This window comes from Erithacus rubecula, assembly GCF_903797595.1.
Source record: "Erithacus rubecula genome assembly, chromosome: 6".
In the NCBI taxonomy this organism is placed as follows: domain Eukaryota; kingdom Metazoa; phylum Chordata; class Aves; order Passeriformes; family Muscicapidae; genus Erithacus; species Erithacus rubecula.
In genome coordinates this window covers 17,025,032-17,041,483 of record NC_136688.1, presented here as the reverse complement: position 1 = coordinate 17,041,483, position 16,452 = coordinate 17,025,032, and the positions used below count along the sequence as shown (strand labels likewise).

Below are 16,452 nucleotides of genomic sequence, written 5' to 3'. Positions count from 1 at the left end.
GTCTAAGGAGAAGAATCCATTCTGTAATGTGTATTTCAGCCTCTCAGCATAAAGCTTTATCTTTCTAACAAAGAATACTCAGCACTGTGCACCAGGACAAGGGCAGGTGGAATTATCTGAACCCACTCAGAGCACAAACCCACCCCTCCTGAGAGAGAAAATGCAACTTCCTTCCTTCCCCCAGGTGAAAGGCAGGAAGACATAATTAACATTAATCACCATCAAACCTTACCCATGACTTAATAAACCTTCCTGCACAGCAGGAGGACAGCCACAGTGTGGGGAGAGGCAGGAGGGGCTGCAGCCTTGCCCTGGTGCTCCCAGAGCTCTGCTCTGCTCCAACACCACCTGCTGAACATCACAGGCCTGTTACATTTATTAAATTACAGCAGATCTGTGGCATGTGACAGCCCCATCGAATCTGGAAGCTTTTCCTTGAATTCAGAAAGAAGCTTAGTTGAATGATCACATCAGAATTTCACTATCTTTGCCTTCATGCAACACAGCAAAAAAAAAAAAAAAAAGCCACCAAAAGTCACCTGCTGCAATATATATTTTAATTCAAAGTGAATCTTGACAGTAATACACCATAAATTCTTATTTTGACACTCACCAAAATAGTCACCTGGAAAACCCGCTTTTTGTGACAAAGTACAGAAGGCTTGGTCACATTTAAATCACTGAGAACTAGAAAGAAATACTATCGCAAACTGTAAGAGACATTACATCCATAAAAAATTTTCCCAGTCCTCATATTGTAATATTGCACAGTGCAATTGCTACATGGCGAACTAGTGTAGCAGAGAAATCCAAAGCAAACAAAAAAAAAAAAAAAAAAAAGAAAGAGAAAGAAAGAAAAAAAAAAGAAGCCACAAGTCTACAAATTGTTAAACAGTAACAGTTCAACCTTATTAATCAAGTTTCTATCACTGGGTGTTTTCTAGAACAAGTCTTCCTACAGCTTGCAGTGTGATTTAACTTTTACTTAACACAAACCACGTTAATTAGCAGTAAAAACAGGAAATTTAAAAACTAAAACAAAACACACAAAAAAAAAAAAAAAGAAAAGAGAAGTTAATACAGTAGCATATTTGACCAATAAAACACCCTGAAGTTAAAAACCGAACACAAGAAATTCATATAAAACCTTGCAAATTAAAGTAAAATGCAGATATGCAATTCCGTAGTCATGCAGTGTTTTATTTAAAAAAGGCAATAAAATGGTTTGGTGTGAAAAGGCTTCTCAGAGGATGACTTTTTTCACAGAAAAAGCCCTCACCCTGAAAGCATTTTTTTTGTTTTTTATTTTCTGCAGATGGGCCCCAGACACTTGCAGTGACAAGAGTCCGTTCTCTCAGAGTGTATTGAGGGAGGAGGGGGGGAAAGTCACCTGGTGTGCTCAATTTAAGCAGTGGCAGGATCCCAAATATTTCATTCTTTGAAATGCAGACATTTCTAAGGTTACAACACATAGAAAGAGCAGCAGATCTAATTTGGGGCACATTTACAGCAACCTTTTCCTGCATAGGGCAGGATACTGTGGTGATACACAGAGAACCGTGTCAATTCAACAAGCACATCAGCTCCAAACCTCAAGCACAGTAAAAAGAAAGTACAGAAAATACATCAGACCCATGATGATCCCCGTGGCCCCAGGAAAAAAAAAAAAACAACAAAACAAAACAGTATTTTTGTTGTTGTTGTTGCTGTTATCAGGATACAAAAATCGATGTGCTCTGCTTGCATTGGTGGTTCTTGGTGTGTCCATTGCCTGCAATGGAGTGAGCACCAAAAAAAGGGAGTGAACAGAAAACTGCCTGCTGGACCACACAGCACGAGCTGGAAGTGGTGAAGGTGGACATCCAAATTGACTCCCTGTGTTCAGGCTTTACACATGTGTTGGTAAGATTGCAAATTCATCAGGATACTCCTAGTTGCTAATGTATACTTTATACACACACACACTTGTACAAAATGCATAGAGTTGATTATTAAAAACATTGAAACTTTTGGGAAAAGTTAGGTTTCTTAATTTTCAGTGTGATTAAAAATGTACTGCTGGCATTTTCTTTTTTTTTTTTTTCTTTACGATCTAATACTGTTGTATTTTAATTATTACTTATAAAATAAATCAAATGTAGGCACATTTATTTCATTCAGACATTCATTAAATAAAACACTGCTTGTGTTAGTGGAGTAAAGAAAAAGATTACCAGTTATTAGCTTATTGACACAGTTAAACTCAAATGCTTCTCACTCTTATTCCAGTCAACATTGCAAGGATTGTATTCCAGATTTTGTTTTAAAAAAAGTTAAGTCAAGCCTGCAAGATGCAGCTCCTTAAGTGTCTACACAATGCCAATATGAAAACATAAAAAAAAATTAAGTTACATTAATACATCCACTTATATGCAGTGATGAGCTCAAAGTTAATGGAGATAAAATACTGATGCAAATAACACACCCCAAAAAAACATATGCAATCATCTTCCATCATTTACAGTATAGTAGTTACGACACTTCAAACATGAAAACAAAATAGAAATTAAAAAACAAAATAAAATAAACCAAACCCAAAACCCAGCTTCTATTTCATGTAATTAGACTTGTACAGAAATTAGAAGGCTAAGAAAGAACTAGTTAATCACCTAATTTCACAGCTATCTGAAGTGGCAATCATTATATAGCAGCTTATCTATGATACATTCAAGATAAATGATACAATTTATTACTTGCCCATAAGCTAAAACACAGCCTCAGCTTAATACCTTCCATAAATCCCATCTCTACACTACAGTATACTTGAGGTCTATGAAAAAGTAGCTACCTTTTATAGGAAATGGATGATTAAGTCTTTGGTGCTGCAAAAGCAACTTCATTTGAACAAAACAAAAAATAGAAAGACACACTTCCTAAGGAGAAGAAAAAGAAAAAAAAAATAATTATGCAAAAAGCATGTAATTTACGTCCCTGACGGAATGTATTAAATAAGCAAACACCCACAACAGGCTAAAACAAATACTAGTCATGTAAAAAGACTAAAATCTCTCCCATGCATAAATGAAAGATTGCACACAAAGAACTCACATCTTTTTCAAGCTTCAACAGTAAATATTCTGCTACTAGTTATTAAATACTGCATGGTTTGCTCAAGCTAAGATGAAACCACATCACGGATCAATGAGCACTTGGCTTCTCCTTTCATTAGCTAGTCAGTCATGCCTACCTCACCTCTAAACATTTTATTATACCCAATTAGACAAACACTTTTAAAATAAACTACTTAGGTTGTATTGCAGTTCCATTTACCAGTATGAAATACTGTCCTGTGTGTCACTACTCAATAGCTACTGAATCAACTTTCTTTAAGCACTACTACAGTCCTGTCTTGAAGCTAGATCATTCTGGGGGAGGGAAAAAAACCAAAAGAGACAGCAAAATTCAGCTACAGCAAAACATGCTGCCTTCTCAATCAGGAAAATACACCCAATACTAAAATAATACCACACAAAACCCAAAAAGAGCATTACGCTATCAAAAAATCAGCAGATCTGAATTTTTAAGTGCTGCAGTCCTCAACATTTATATATAAGTAATAACATTAACAACCTCAAATATTTAAGGCACTATGTGTGGGAACAGTTTACAATGCAGCTGAGATTATTAGGACAACAACATTTAAGAGCAATGTTTAGGCCTTTTCTTTGCCCATGCAAAAGACACATGCAATGTGAAGAACAACAGCTCAACTTTTAGATAAGTGACTCAACATTTAAACACCAAGGTACGCAACACAAACGAGTTACTCCTACACTGTACTGCTGACACATGTGCATCTGTTGCTCTAGGTCTGTACAATGAATGGCTTCCCAAATGTAGACGTGTCTTGCACTAGTTAGAAGGCAATTTTATAAAAAATAGCAGGAGCAAAACCAGATTTCTGCTCCCATAAGTCACCTGTCTAAAGTTACTATATAAGAAGATAACATGACCAAAGACAAGTTATACCAAATGTGCAAAACACATTAAAAGTGAGTTTGTTTGTTTTTTGTTTTTTTGTGGTTTTTTTTTTTTTTTAAAGCTCAGAGTTGTTTAAATTGCACCCAAGTCTACATGATTCAAAAAAATAATTTTCCTGTTGTGCCATGGCTAATAGGTAACAACCACCATGCCTCTTGCCGAGCCAATCTCTCACATGAAGGGGTACTGGCTGAGCTTGCTGGGGCTCAGCGGAAAGCCGGCGTAGGCGGCGGGCGACGCCGCCACGTACGAGTGGGGAGGGAAGAGGGGCTTGTACTGAGTCTGGTGCAGGCTGGGGGAAGGCAGCAGGCGGGGGTTGATGCCCACGGGCAGCTGGTGCAGCACGCCAGGGCGGGCCAGGCTGTAGCAGTGCGCGGGGTGCTGCAGCAGCGCCCTGGAGCCGCACGGCGACGCCAGCAGGTGCGCCACGGGCGCGGGCGACGCGTAGGGCAGGAGGGCGGGCTGGGCTCCCAGGTGGGAGCTGCCACCTGCCAGGTGGCTGGGGCTGCCCTGGGGCAAGGAGAAGGCGTGGCTGGCCACCGTGGCTGCCAGGAAAGGCTGCTGCTGCTGCTGCTGCTGCTGCTGCTGCTGCCTCCGCGGCGCCGAGTTCCCGTTGCGCTCCTGCGGCCCCGAGCCGAAGTGCTGGACCTGGCAACACAGAAAAGGGCAGGGCTTAGAGATTCAAGGGCAAAGAGAGTGGGGAAAAATGGAGGAAAATGCACTAAAACTAGTCAACTTAAAATCAGGATAGAGACAGGGATTATTAAATGCTTTGATAGAACAAAAAGATGTGTTAGCCATGTAGGTAGCGGCACGGACAATAAGAGATGGAAAACGGAACACAAGTTTATTTTAATGCTCTTGCAAAGGGGAAAAAAGAAGGATAAAATGCCATGCTGGGCTGTTTTAACAGAAATACCATGTATCACATGAGCAAGGTGCTTATTCCACTCTACTCAGCACTGGCTTGGCATCAATTGGAAGTGCTGCACTCAGTTTGGGCACCATAATGAGGCACAAAGAGGACAAATAGAGAAATTTTAGAGGAGAGCAGGAAAAATAATAAACGGATTGAAAATATCTGAGACAACTAGGCAAACAGAAGTCTAGGTCTATGATCACAGGAAGATGTGGCAATCATTAACAGTTATAAAGAGAAAAGACTAAAAATCAATTACTCCCATTAAATGATGCAGACTTCAAACTACATAGGGCATCTCCCAAAGAAGAAAGGATCAGCATAAATTTTTGTAATAAAAATAACGTTCTACACTTTCTGCCAAGAGGCTGAGGAGCTGCAGACACTGAAGAGATTAAAAATTAATACCATGCTGATCATATTAAGGTTTGCTTAGAATTAATTAAACCAATCCTTTTGCATAATCGAGCAGAAGGGGAGACTGTGTCACCCACCCAAATGTTTCTTTCAATCTAACCTATTCAAGTCATTATTGCTAAATCCTCTTATCTACACATGGCATGCTTTCATTTAGCATTTAACTTACAATATTCACAGTTTCTCTGCAAGACTTTAACAGGTACTGCTCTCACATTAATGTACCTCCAGCTGTCTAACCAAAGCTCAATACAGCTACAGCTCCAAGATAATTAATTAAAAGGGGCTTAAGCTTGGTGTCATGTGTCAGCTTCAGTTCTCAACCACAGCAGACACATTTACTGTGTTGTTGGGCAATGATAAAAGTAACTTTTAAATTAGCTGTAGGTATCTTCTAACATTGGATGGAACTCCCCTCCATTACCTGGCAGCAAAGGTAAGAAACAGTTGGGTTTGCTGAGCTCTATCTCACCTCTGGATACTCAAACTAAAAGATTTTCATGCACACTACTGACAGAACAACACTGAGATACAGCTGCAGATTTTAACTGCACACCAAGCATTTGGATGCAGGAAAAAGAAATGCTAACATATTTTTATTTTTGTCTTGTGCTTTGATATTGTCCAATTTTCCCAGTGTGGCTTTTCTGTTTAAGAAGATGACCCCAAATGAAAGACACTTATGACTTGCCCAATGAGTCCAAAACTGTTTTTCAAGATTTTAGCACTTCTTTAATCAATCTACTGAAAACCTGCAGCTGCCACAAACAGCAACTGGAACTGCGAGCACTCAGTTTGGAACTCATCTCCTCCAGCCCCACATCTGCCAGATGTGAGTGCCCATACCTGACTGAAGTTTCCATGCTGCTGATGGAATGCTGCTGCCAGTTTCTGCTGACGCTTTCCTGCCACACAAGACTGGTTTATCCTTCCCAGGACAGAACGACCCTTTCTCAGTGGCTGGCACGAAGCATCTTGCAAGACAGAAACAAACAATTCTCTTTTATGCTTTTTTTTAAATGTTTTTGTTGTCACTATTCTCTTCTGGCAAAAGTTAGACAAGGTTTCATTTGTTTAAGCATGCAGGGAGAAATAATAATACAATACACCAATTAAAGTCAAACACTAGCATTGTTTAGAAGTGGTTACTACAGATTAGCAGCTGCATGAGCAGGTCAAAATCTTCACATATATATTGAATAAAGAGTGATACTTCTATTTTTATCTACTGGCATAGAAAGAAAAAACACCTGAACTAACTTACCTGTATTCACCATCTGTTCCTCAAGATGTAACCTGTTTTCAAGTCTCATGGGTGGTACCACTACTGTGCAAACAGTTGATTTGGTATCAGGGTTAACTGAGGCTCTTGCTTCCTTATTTTTATTGTTATTGTCTACAAAGCCATTTTCCACAAAGGGGCTGTCGTGTCCTGAGGATTCTGAGCTTGGGGAACCATCCACTGTATCACATCCACTTTCCTGTTCATCATCTGACATACTGACAAAAAAATAAAAGTATTGCAATGAAGCAAAGAGATTTTCACGACAGAGGTACATTTTCTTAAATCAACACATTAAATGTAGAGAAGTAAAATTACTCAAAGGTGGATAAAACTGATGCATTGTAATTAGACAAGCACATCCATTCAAACTCACCCTGCCCACAAATTGCAAGGCTCAGAGAAAAGAGAGAATTTCTTTATATTAAAAATTGATGGAATATATGCTTAACTTACAGCATACAAGAAACAGCAATGAATTCACTAATATGATCAAGTCCTTTAGTGATTTTACAACTCACATAACACATCTTTTCTGCATGCTGTTTAAAATAGGACAATGCAAATAAAACCACTTGTGAAAATTAACTTTTGTGAAAAGCACTTTGGCACTGGGCCAGCACAAAAGTCTGAAGATTTAACCAACAGAACCAGGTAATTTGGAGTAGTTTATCAAGTAACAAATAGTGATAATGTGACAACTACTGAGCAATTAATTGTACTTGTGTATTAACAACTTTTGATTTGAGTTGCTAATTATTTGACTTAATATAAGTAGAATGCTACTGAAACCAGAATCCAACACACTCCTCTGCTATTGACATTAAGTAGAATTACCAAGGAGAATTAAATTACAGGTCAGTTCCTTACAATTCAAAGATAATTCCATAAAATCAAACAGGTACCTATGAAAACTTATCTGAATTTTGGAATGTTTTGTTATTAAAGAATATCAAAGGACTGACAAGGTTAACTACCAGCCAGTAAGACCACCTGGTGCAACTTGGAGTTGTCAATACATGCTCTGATAGGATCTTTAATTTTTTTAAACAAACTTTTTTCGTTAGGACCTTTATTAGAATTCACTTTGCACAATGAAACTGAAGGCTCAAGCTGGACACGAGGCAGTGAAGATAAAAGCATTTAAAAGCTGTTCACATGAACAGTGTTCACTTAAGTGAGCCTTACTTTTGGTAGAAGAAAAGATTACTAGACACACAATAGGAAAACCAGAAGCTGCAAAAATTTACAAATATGTGATGACCAAATCTGTCACATACTACTTTGGCTTATTTTAATCTTGCAACTCTAGATTTTTATTCCAAAGGAAGTTGCATGCAACATTTCTATTTTCTGTGTGAACACCATTCATTCAGCATTCTCAAAGCTTCCAATGCAGCAAGACAGATCAGTTAGAAATGAGAACAGATCAGTCTGTGCTGTGCAACTGCAGGCCAGTAAATCAATTTTTAAACAGACCATTTACCCCCACCGGCTGACAACATAAAAGCTGTGCATGTCTCAGTGCAAGCTGCACACTGTTTGTTTTTGCTGCAGGGAGCCTGAGGTGTCACCTGTTGGGTCTCTTGCAGGGAGAGGGGCTGGACTGCTCTGAGGAGCTGGTGCTGAGCGTGCTGTCGGGGCTGCTCAGCGAGCACACGCGCTCCATGTTCAGCGTGTTCTGGCAGGCTTCACACTCCAGGCTCCCCTTACACCTGCACACAGAAACACACACTCACCACTCTCTTACAGGCAATTAGGACATAAAAAATGGTACATGATTACACAAGGCTCCTTAAGTGTAAATTAACACCCAATTCCTTGCTTCTTTTACATCTAAACTGCTGTTCTTTTAAAATTCTCTCCTAGCCTAGAATTTTTTGAAACCTACTAAATTTACTTAATCAATATTAAAACACATAGATTAAAATGTTTTACTATAGCAGTTCAGAGCCGTGAAACCTTTAACAAAGCCTGGATTTAAAATACAAGTTCTTTCAGCTCTGAATTATTACAAGGATGAAGTCAAACTAACATTAAACTTTTAAGCCTTGCCTGCTTCTGTGATGGCTCTGTGAAAGAAAACTTTACTGGAGGAAAATACCCAGCTCCTGCTTTTGCACCCAAAGGTTCACCCTTTTACACTGTTAGAGAACTATTTTCTACCCATAGTAGGAAATGTAATAGTAAAAAACAGTAAATAGTAAAAAAAGTGTAATAGTATCTACTGGAGGCTACTGTTAAAATGGTGACATTGAGTATACACAGCAAGAATATTCTTCTTCAACAAATAAATGGGGCATGACAATATGAAAAAAAACTAAAATCCCCATGGTTTGAAAAGGTGTAACACACACAATTAATGAGGTAGATTTTTGCTGGTGTTGCTCCCTTTCAGTAACAGGGTGTTACAGAGTTAACTTCCTGCTGAAATTTGATTAGGAGCACACCATTTGTCCTTTTTAAACTCAGATTCATTAGCTGTGCTAAAATGATGCCTTAAGTTTTAGCTTTCATATTTTTTAGATTCTGAACTGCATTGATATGTGACTCTGAAATTTATATGAAGTTTTAGCAAGTTCTCCTCACAGCTCAGTCAGACAACACAATCCTTTTCCAGCCCCAGAAACAAGGAGCAGCTTCAGCCCCAAAAAGTGCAAAAAAAGAGGGAATTGAGGAGAGAATCTGGGAAGATGGGACTGCAGAACCTGGAGCTGGAATTGCACAATTTACCCCAATGGAGCAAAATTTATAAAATTGTGACAATTTGTGACTCGGGGTCTATCTTGGGTGTAGCCCTGGCCAGGCTCTTGCACTGCCCAAAGTGAAATCCTTGGAAGGGCTTTTATAAATCCCTCTAATATTCCTTTAACTCTGCTCCAGCAGCCTCTGAGGCAGCACAGACTGTGTTTAAGCCAAGCTTAAGGCAGGCAGGTCTCACTCTCTCAGCGAGTGCGTCCGAGCCACGTCGTCCTCGTCGGTGTCGCTGCTGATGGTGATGACACTGACAGGGCTGGGGCTGGCCAGGAACAGAGCCTGGCGTGGGCCACTGGCCACAGAGGGGTCAGGGGCCAGCCTGAGCCCCCCCTCTGAGTTCAGATTGTCCTGTGCTTCCACACAACTCAGCCTCTTGACAGCCTTCAGGTTGAGGATCTTTGGAGAGATGAAGGCTGAGTTTTGGATGTTGGTGTTTTGTAGCATGTTGCTCCTGTGAAGGAAACACATTGTTTGGTGTTTAGTGATCTGGAAACTCTGCTGTTTTCAACAAAACCAAAGCAGGCAATTGGTAGGCTAAGCCTAAAATGGTAGGCTAAACCACCAGTTTAGAAAAACACAGAACAGTAAACACAAGCAAAAATACTCTGCATGGATGGTTTCAGACATTAACAAGTACGTAACATCAAATACAGTATACTGAAAATCCCACTTTCTTATAAAGGCAAAAAACAAATGAAAATCCCATTTGGGTGAAAAACAAGCAAACAAAATCCAGCCAGATTTCCTGTAAATATTCTCCTTAAAAACAAGAGCTGGTAGCCTCCAGATGAACCCCTTGCTTAATACAGGCCTGCTGACACTGCCCACATAACCCACACTGTCCCCCTTATGGAGCACCCCACACCTTTGCCACTACTTTCTTCTATTTTCTTCAGCAAGCAGCTGAAGTATTTTTGGCTATCAGTGAAAGATGACTGCAAGGCACACAGCAGCCCTGTTATACAACTTCTCTTTTATTGTCAGTTGTCTAAACCCGATATAACCTCATTCATGTAAACTTAGGAGTATCTCATTAGAGCTACCTCAGTATACTCTTACACCTTCCTAAAACCTGTAAAGACAACATTCCACCATGACAGGCACAGACTAATCAAAAAGAATTAAAACTAATTAGTATTGCAAGTATTGCTCCATCTAGTCTACTACCAAAATAACATTGAAAACCTAAGGAGGTAGGACACATTCTTCCAAAAGACTAAGAGGAACTGTGTCCAACAAAGATGTCACTTTTACAATTCCTTCCTTTGCCCACAAAACAGCAATGACAGGTACACTGTCTTTGAATGTTCTATCTTAGAAATACTCTACCAACCTGTTCTGGCACAGTTTGTTCCTCTTGGTAGCTGCAGGCTGAGGCCAGACAACGTGTGCAATGCCCACACTAATTGGCTGAGGGGCAGACAAGGTTATCTGATGTGCTAAAAGAGGCTGTGGTATCATTGAGCTGTAGTGGGTGCCCTGGGTAATCATCTTCCTGAGGAAAAGGAGAGGCAGGTTTATATTGCAGGTCACTGCACTCCTGGTGCTTGGCAAATCACAGCCACTGAGGTGTGGCACAAGAGCAGCTGGACTCACCCCCAGTCTCCAAGCCTCTGTGGGCCAGCCACAGGATCAGAGGGCAGAGATGTGGCTGGAGCTGCCACTGGTGCCACCTGCTGCCATGCAGGAACCAGGATCTGCTGTGTCTGGCTCGACCACGCCTGCTGGGAAGCACAGCAACTCACTGAGTAACACTCAACACAGACAGGAGGGTTACAGTCTATAGTGAAAAACATTCACTAACTAAATAAGGAAGAGTTTTAAAGCAGGCCAACCTGAGAAAGGATTCCTGCTCGGATCTGTAGTGGCTGAATTGCGTGGGCTTGGGTCACCAGTGGAACTGCATTATCCACCCTCAGTGAGAAACTGGTGGCTTTGCTGGGGTTTGTAGGAATTCCTGTCAGGGAAAAAAAAACACACAACCAAGCTCTAGGCAAACAGCAGGTTTGCATATATTTTCTGTGCAAACAGGGAAGACAATTTTAAAACATTTCACCATTTTTTAAAATGATCTAATTGTTTATGATCCAATTCCATAATTTAGACTTTCAAGCCAAACAAATTAACACCTAGAAGATTTTTGTACTACAACTTATCTGCACAAATATTTGAGCTGTAGTTCCCAGAATAGCTACTAGTTGGAAACAGACTACTGGAAAGGGGAATGACTTTGGCAGAAAAGTTCTGCAGAGCTAAGCATTTACTCTTTATCACAAGCTACATTAAAAGAATATGAAAGAAGCAGGCAGAAGTAAGCAGAACTGAATTTCAAAGCTTCTCAGGATGGACTCCTGCACAGCTCATGCTCTGTATTTCCAGCAGGCTGAAACACATTCCTCTCAGCTTTCATAGCTGGCAATGCCACATCTATAATGTTCCTCTTCACTGACATCTCTTTGGTGGGAAACAATGGAAAATCTTCTGTGTACCTCACCAAATATTTGCAGTAGAATCCACAATCCTATTCCTCTCTTCAACAAAATAGTACAAACTACAGCACTGCTCACAAGAACATAATAAAAAAGATGGATCTCATGCCCTAAATTTAATTATTGTCACAGGAAACTAAGACATATCAATGCTGCAATGCTTACTATAATAACTTTTTTTTTTACATAATAATGTAAAACTGTAATGAAAGAGGTATTTTTCTTAACAGGCATTGCAGCAGAACAGCCATGCTTGAAGAAATTATTGGCTAGGGAAAGATATCCCTGATCTCATCTTCTAACTGCACTTCATGCCTCGTGCTTTACTCAAAGGTTAAGCAATCTGTGTTCACAGGTAACTACTACAGAATTACTATTCTAAAGTTTATAAGTGTTTTGGTTGGGTTTTTTTTAATCTTTCCAGCACAGGATGAAAGAAAGTTTTCATCTGATGTAATTCTCTCATGTCATAACACAATACCCAGTTATAACCACGCACTTCAAAGCTTTTCCTTTTGAAATGCACTTGGCTGATTTTTTTTCCCCACAGCCATCTAGAAGAGCAACATCTTAGCTCTGACAGAAGTAGAGAGTTTTAGCACTCAGATATTCCACAGAGCAGCCAAGCTGGGAAACTTTGAAGCAGTGCCAGATACCATTAATATCCCCTTTTCATCTGTGCCAGCAACTCGTCACCTATGTGATGAAAACAATATATCCCCCTTCACTTCAGCTGTAGCAGAATTTAAATTTGGAAAGTTACCATCATCCTAAGAATACAGTATACAAATCACAGATAAAGTGTCTGCCTGTACTGTTTCCTTTCTTACAAATCATTTTATTCATCTGGGAATAATGAAAACAATAGGGGTTTTTGGGCTTTTTTAATTATGGAGTATGCCATTGTGTAAAGAACATATACAATTTAAAAAATTAACTGCTCAGAAGAAGACTTCCTGGGGTTTAAGTGTAGGTTGAATATTTTTGGTTTGTTTCATTTCAGAGTGCATCTAGTGTGGTTTCTGAAACTTTAACATGTAGAGGGAAAACTAAGGTCATTCTTAAAAGAAACTACTCTAATTTTGTAACTTCAAGACTTGATCTCAACATGAAGCTGAACATCACCAAGACAAATAAATCACATCTTTGGAACAAAGACTATAACCAAGCTAAGTTAATAAGCAAGCAATATACCTTCCCATTTCCATAAATGACTATTACTAGGATAAGACACTGATACTCCCCCTTCATCTTTCCTGTTTCCTCTCAAATTTTATTTCAGAACCCTCTTTATTGCACCTCCTTTCACACTTTTTTCTCCTATTTTAACCAAGACATTAATTTATATGTGTGTGTATAGTATATGAAGATGGGCTCTGCACTGCTTAAATAATTTTCTGCAGGTGCTGATTTGCTGTTTCTTTCAGAAAGGTACCATGTATCTGCATCTGACTCACACACTGATTTTAAATGACATAATTAAGTTGGTTTAAATATAAACCTTAAGTGGATATAACAGAAAACTCAAATATTGCTAACAGACAGGCACTAACACTCCTATTTTAGGAACTGTGACAATTACCAATAAATATACCTTGAATAGCTGGAGGACATATAATCAATGCTTGCTGGAAAACATCACTGCAACCAAACTGAGCAGTTCCTGCCTGCAGTGGAATCCCTTGGTGCAGAACTGAGTGGGCAGATGCAGTTAATGCCTATGGGAACAGATTCAACACAGGCTAAGTTATTGTAATGGTGAATCTACATCTCTCATACACTTGTCCCACCACTTCACATAGTAAATAACTAAAACAACTTTAAAAAATGAACATTTCAAATCTATTTCACAGGAAGCCATCACACTGGGCCACTGGAGGGCACCAGAATACAGCACTGGCAATCCCAGCTTGTAACTTAATTTGAAACATGTTCTAAATTATTTGTTTAAGAAAACATTAGGGGAAAAAAAAAAAAAGATTTTGCCACCTAACAGATGCAATTTTTTCAATTATTAAATGAATTATTAAAATTACCATAATCGAACTTACAATTAAAACTAAACAAAATAAAACAAAACCAAGAAAAACAGGAACCATTGTTTTTACCTGACTTCTTACTGGACCAATTTTGGTAAAGCTTGCAGTCAGGTTGGCTGCACTGCCTGAGGCAACTGATCTCATTAGTGATGTTTTATTGCAATTGCTTAAGTCATACAGGTTGGATCGACATTTGCAGATATCCATGATGTGAAAGCAGGACTTCACTCTATCAGAACCAGAAAAGAAGTTGCTTTAATCACCATTTCATGTTGTCAAAGGTTAAAAAAAATTCCCCAAAATAAGGGGGAAAAAAATTAGTTCGAACCCCACATTTCCCAGTTTCACAGAATGGGATCATCCACATGGACAGAAAAACAGAAACTCTGCTGCTACTATGGTCCCATCAAGCCTCTGTGGTACATATTTTAAATTCAAGAAAAATACTGCTGCTTCCTTCTCCTCTTATCTAACATCATTTTCTAACAGCTGGGTACAAACAGGAAAGATAGGAAATTAAATAGATGGGAAAAGCTTGCTTTTGCAGTGAAATGCTTGCAACTTTAAGAAATGCAGAACTACAAGAAAACTTTCCATATATATATATATATATATATATGTATTCCACATTAATCAAGACATGAAAGAAAGCATCTGAGATGTTAACCTCAAGAGGAAATGCCTACCCCAGCCCTCAATGACTGACAGGAACTAGGGCCCCTCATACTTCCAAAAATCACACCCAAGTTTCTGCAGTGCTGGAATTTTAACAATCATGCCTAAAAACAACTTGGAAATCTATTGCTCTAAATGTTACTTTCAGAGATAAACATAGTTATTCAAGCAGTTTCCTTGACCCAGTAGATTTATCTAGTACTGCAAGCACTTGAAAGAATTTTCTAAGATGCTGAAAAAATGATGAAAGATTTTTTTTTTTTTTTTTTTCTCTGACAGCAGAAGAAACAACACTTTTAGTCAAATGAATTGCAACAACAGAGATTTCTATGTTACATACTGGTTGCTATGAGGAAAATCAAGGAGGTGCTTCATGGTAACAAAAGAATGGTTCAGGGTCTCAGCTGGAGTGATTCTTAAATCAGCATCAATAAGCAACATTTTCTTCAACAGACTGACAAATTCCCTCCTATCTGCCTTCTCTGCCAACAGGTCACTTCCTTCCAAATCCATCACCATGTTCACCTGGCATCAAACAAAACAGAAGGTATGCATATTAGTTTAACTCTTTCTGCTATTGTTTTCTGCTATAAAACATTAATATTCAACATTAGTGGATTTGTCTTATCCCAAAACAGCTGACTTGGAATTGGTGACTTTTTTTAGGTATGCACACTACTCCCCCTTCACAATCTCCCCAGTCAAAAACTTCTGAAGGCTTTATTCCAGTCTGGGACTTGAAATTTAAGAAGTAAGATTTGAAATAAAGATCTTTATATGGTCTAACTCAGACTACAGAGTTGATCTTCAAAAAATAATTTTAAGCATGTATTAATGCCAACTTTGCAGCAAGATTTGATCCTTTTTTTAGGATATGAAAGACAACAAAAAATTGCCTTTTCTTATTGACTGGAGAGGTATAAAGCTAAAGAAAAGTGAGGAAACAGTTATGTTTTGAAAAACAAAATTTAAAAAACTACACTTAGAATTATATTGTTAAGATAACAGAATTATACTGGAAATTATACAATAAACAGAGCAGCTTCCATAGGCATTCTTTGTTTATTCTTTGCTACAGTGGCAGATAAGGTAGAAGAGAAAGTAAACATTTTACACAAAATTCAAGGGTTCCCCCACCACAAGGACAAGTTCCACTGTTTAACACAAGCAATGGAAAAGGAAGATTTTTACTAAAAGCTCAAAGGGCTGACACAGCCAGATATTTTCCCCAGAGCTGCAGAGAAGAATGAATATGATGGAGACAAAATAAATAATATTCTAAAAGGAGCTTCTTTCAAAACCAGTAGAAGAAGTTTTAAAATCACATTCCTTTTGCAGAGGAAGGAGGCTTTAGTACTCACATGCACTATATCATCCAAACTGTTGAAAATGTACTTTCTGGCCTCTTTAGACTTCATACCTGTTTCTGCCTCATGTTCTTCCAATGTCTCAAAAAAAAAAAAGAGAAAGCTGAATTTAGAATCTGTCAGTAAAGGTCACCTATACCTATAAAGTAACTTTATGTATGTATTGACCTAAAAATATTGGTTCTTTCCCAAATAATTATTATATCAATTATATATTTGTATGTTGCTTTACTGGCTACTTTCATTCTCTAAATCAAAAGACAATGACTGCAATATTTTCCATCTGACAGACCACACTACTGGATTACATAGATAGTTTATGCATCACACATGAAGTGCTGAAAGCCTAGCACAGAGCAGTTAAATGAAACTCCTGTATTTTTATATATCACAGCTTTTCTATTATTGCATTTTACCAATTTTCTCAAACTCAGACCTTAAAACCCAAGCAGCAGCATCACATCACTGTAAAAGAAATAAACCAAAA

At 38.6% G+C, this 16,452-nt stretch overlaps 1 protein-coding gene across 5 annotated transcripts in view; it reads right to left on the bottom strand.

Moving 5' to 3' along the window:
- Window positions 1-535: 535 nt before the first annotated feature.
- The window catches only part of HIPK3 (homeodomain interacting protein kinase 3), a 61,284-nt gene continuing 45,367 nt past the window's right edge, over window positions 536-16,452 (bottom strand). For 3 of the 5 annotated variants that reach the window (XM_079310126.1, XM_079310127.1, XM_079310128.1), the window contains exons 5-16: window positions 15,960-16,046; window positions 14,939-15,123; window positions 13,993-14,152; window positions 13,479-13,602; window positions 11,231-11,352; window positions 10,992-11,119; window positions 10,729-10,890; window positions 9,580-9,846; window positions 8,213-8,353; window positions 6,621-6,856; window positions 6,203-6,330; window positions 536-4,668 (exon numbers count right to left, since the gene is read on the bottom strand). In XM_079310126.1, coding sequence (XP_079166252.1) covers window positions 4,192-4,668; window positions 6,203-6,330; window positions 6,621-6,856; window positions 8,213-8,353; window positions 9,580-9,846; window positions 10,729-10,890; window positions 10,992-11,119; window positions 11,231-11,352; window positions 13,479-13,602; window positions 13,993-14,152; window positions 14,939-15,123; window positions 15,960-16,046 — 2,217 coding nt within the window. In that variant the 3' untranslated portion in view covers window positions 536-4,191. The remainder of the gene's footprint in view (window positions 4,669-6,202; window positions 6,331-6,620; window positions 6,857-8,212; window positions 8,354-9,579; window positions 9,847-10,728; window positions 10,891-10,991; window positions 11,120-11,230; window positions 11,353-13,478; window positions 13,603-13,992; window positions 14,153-14,938; window positions 15,124-15,959; window positions 16,047-16,452) is intronic. The other 2 variants (XM_079310129.1, XM_079310130.1) reach the window with 1 other exon arrangement.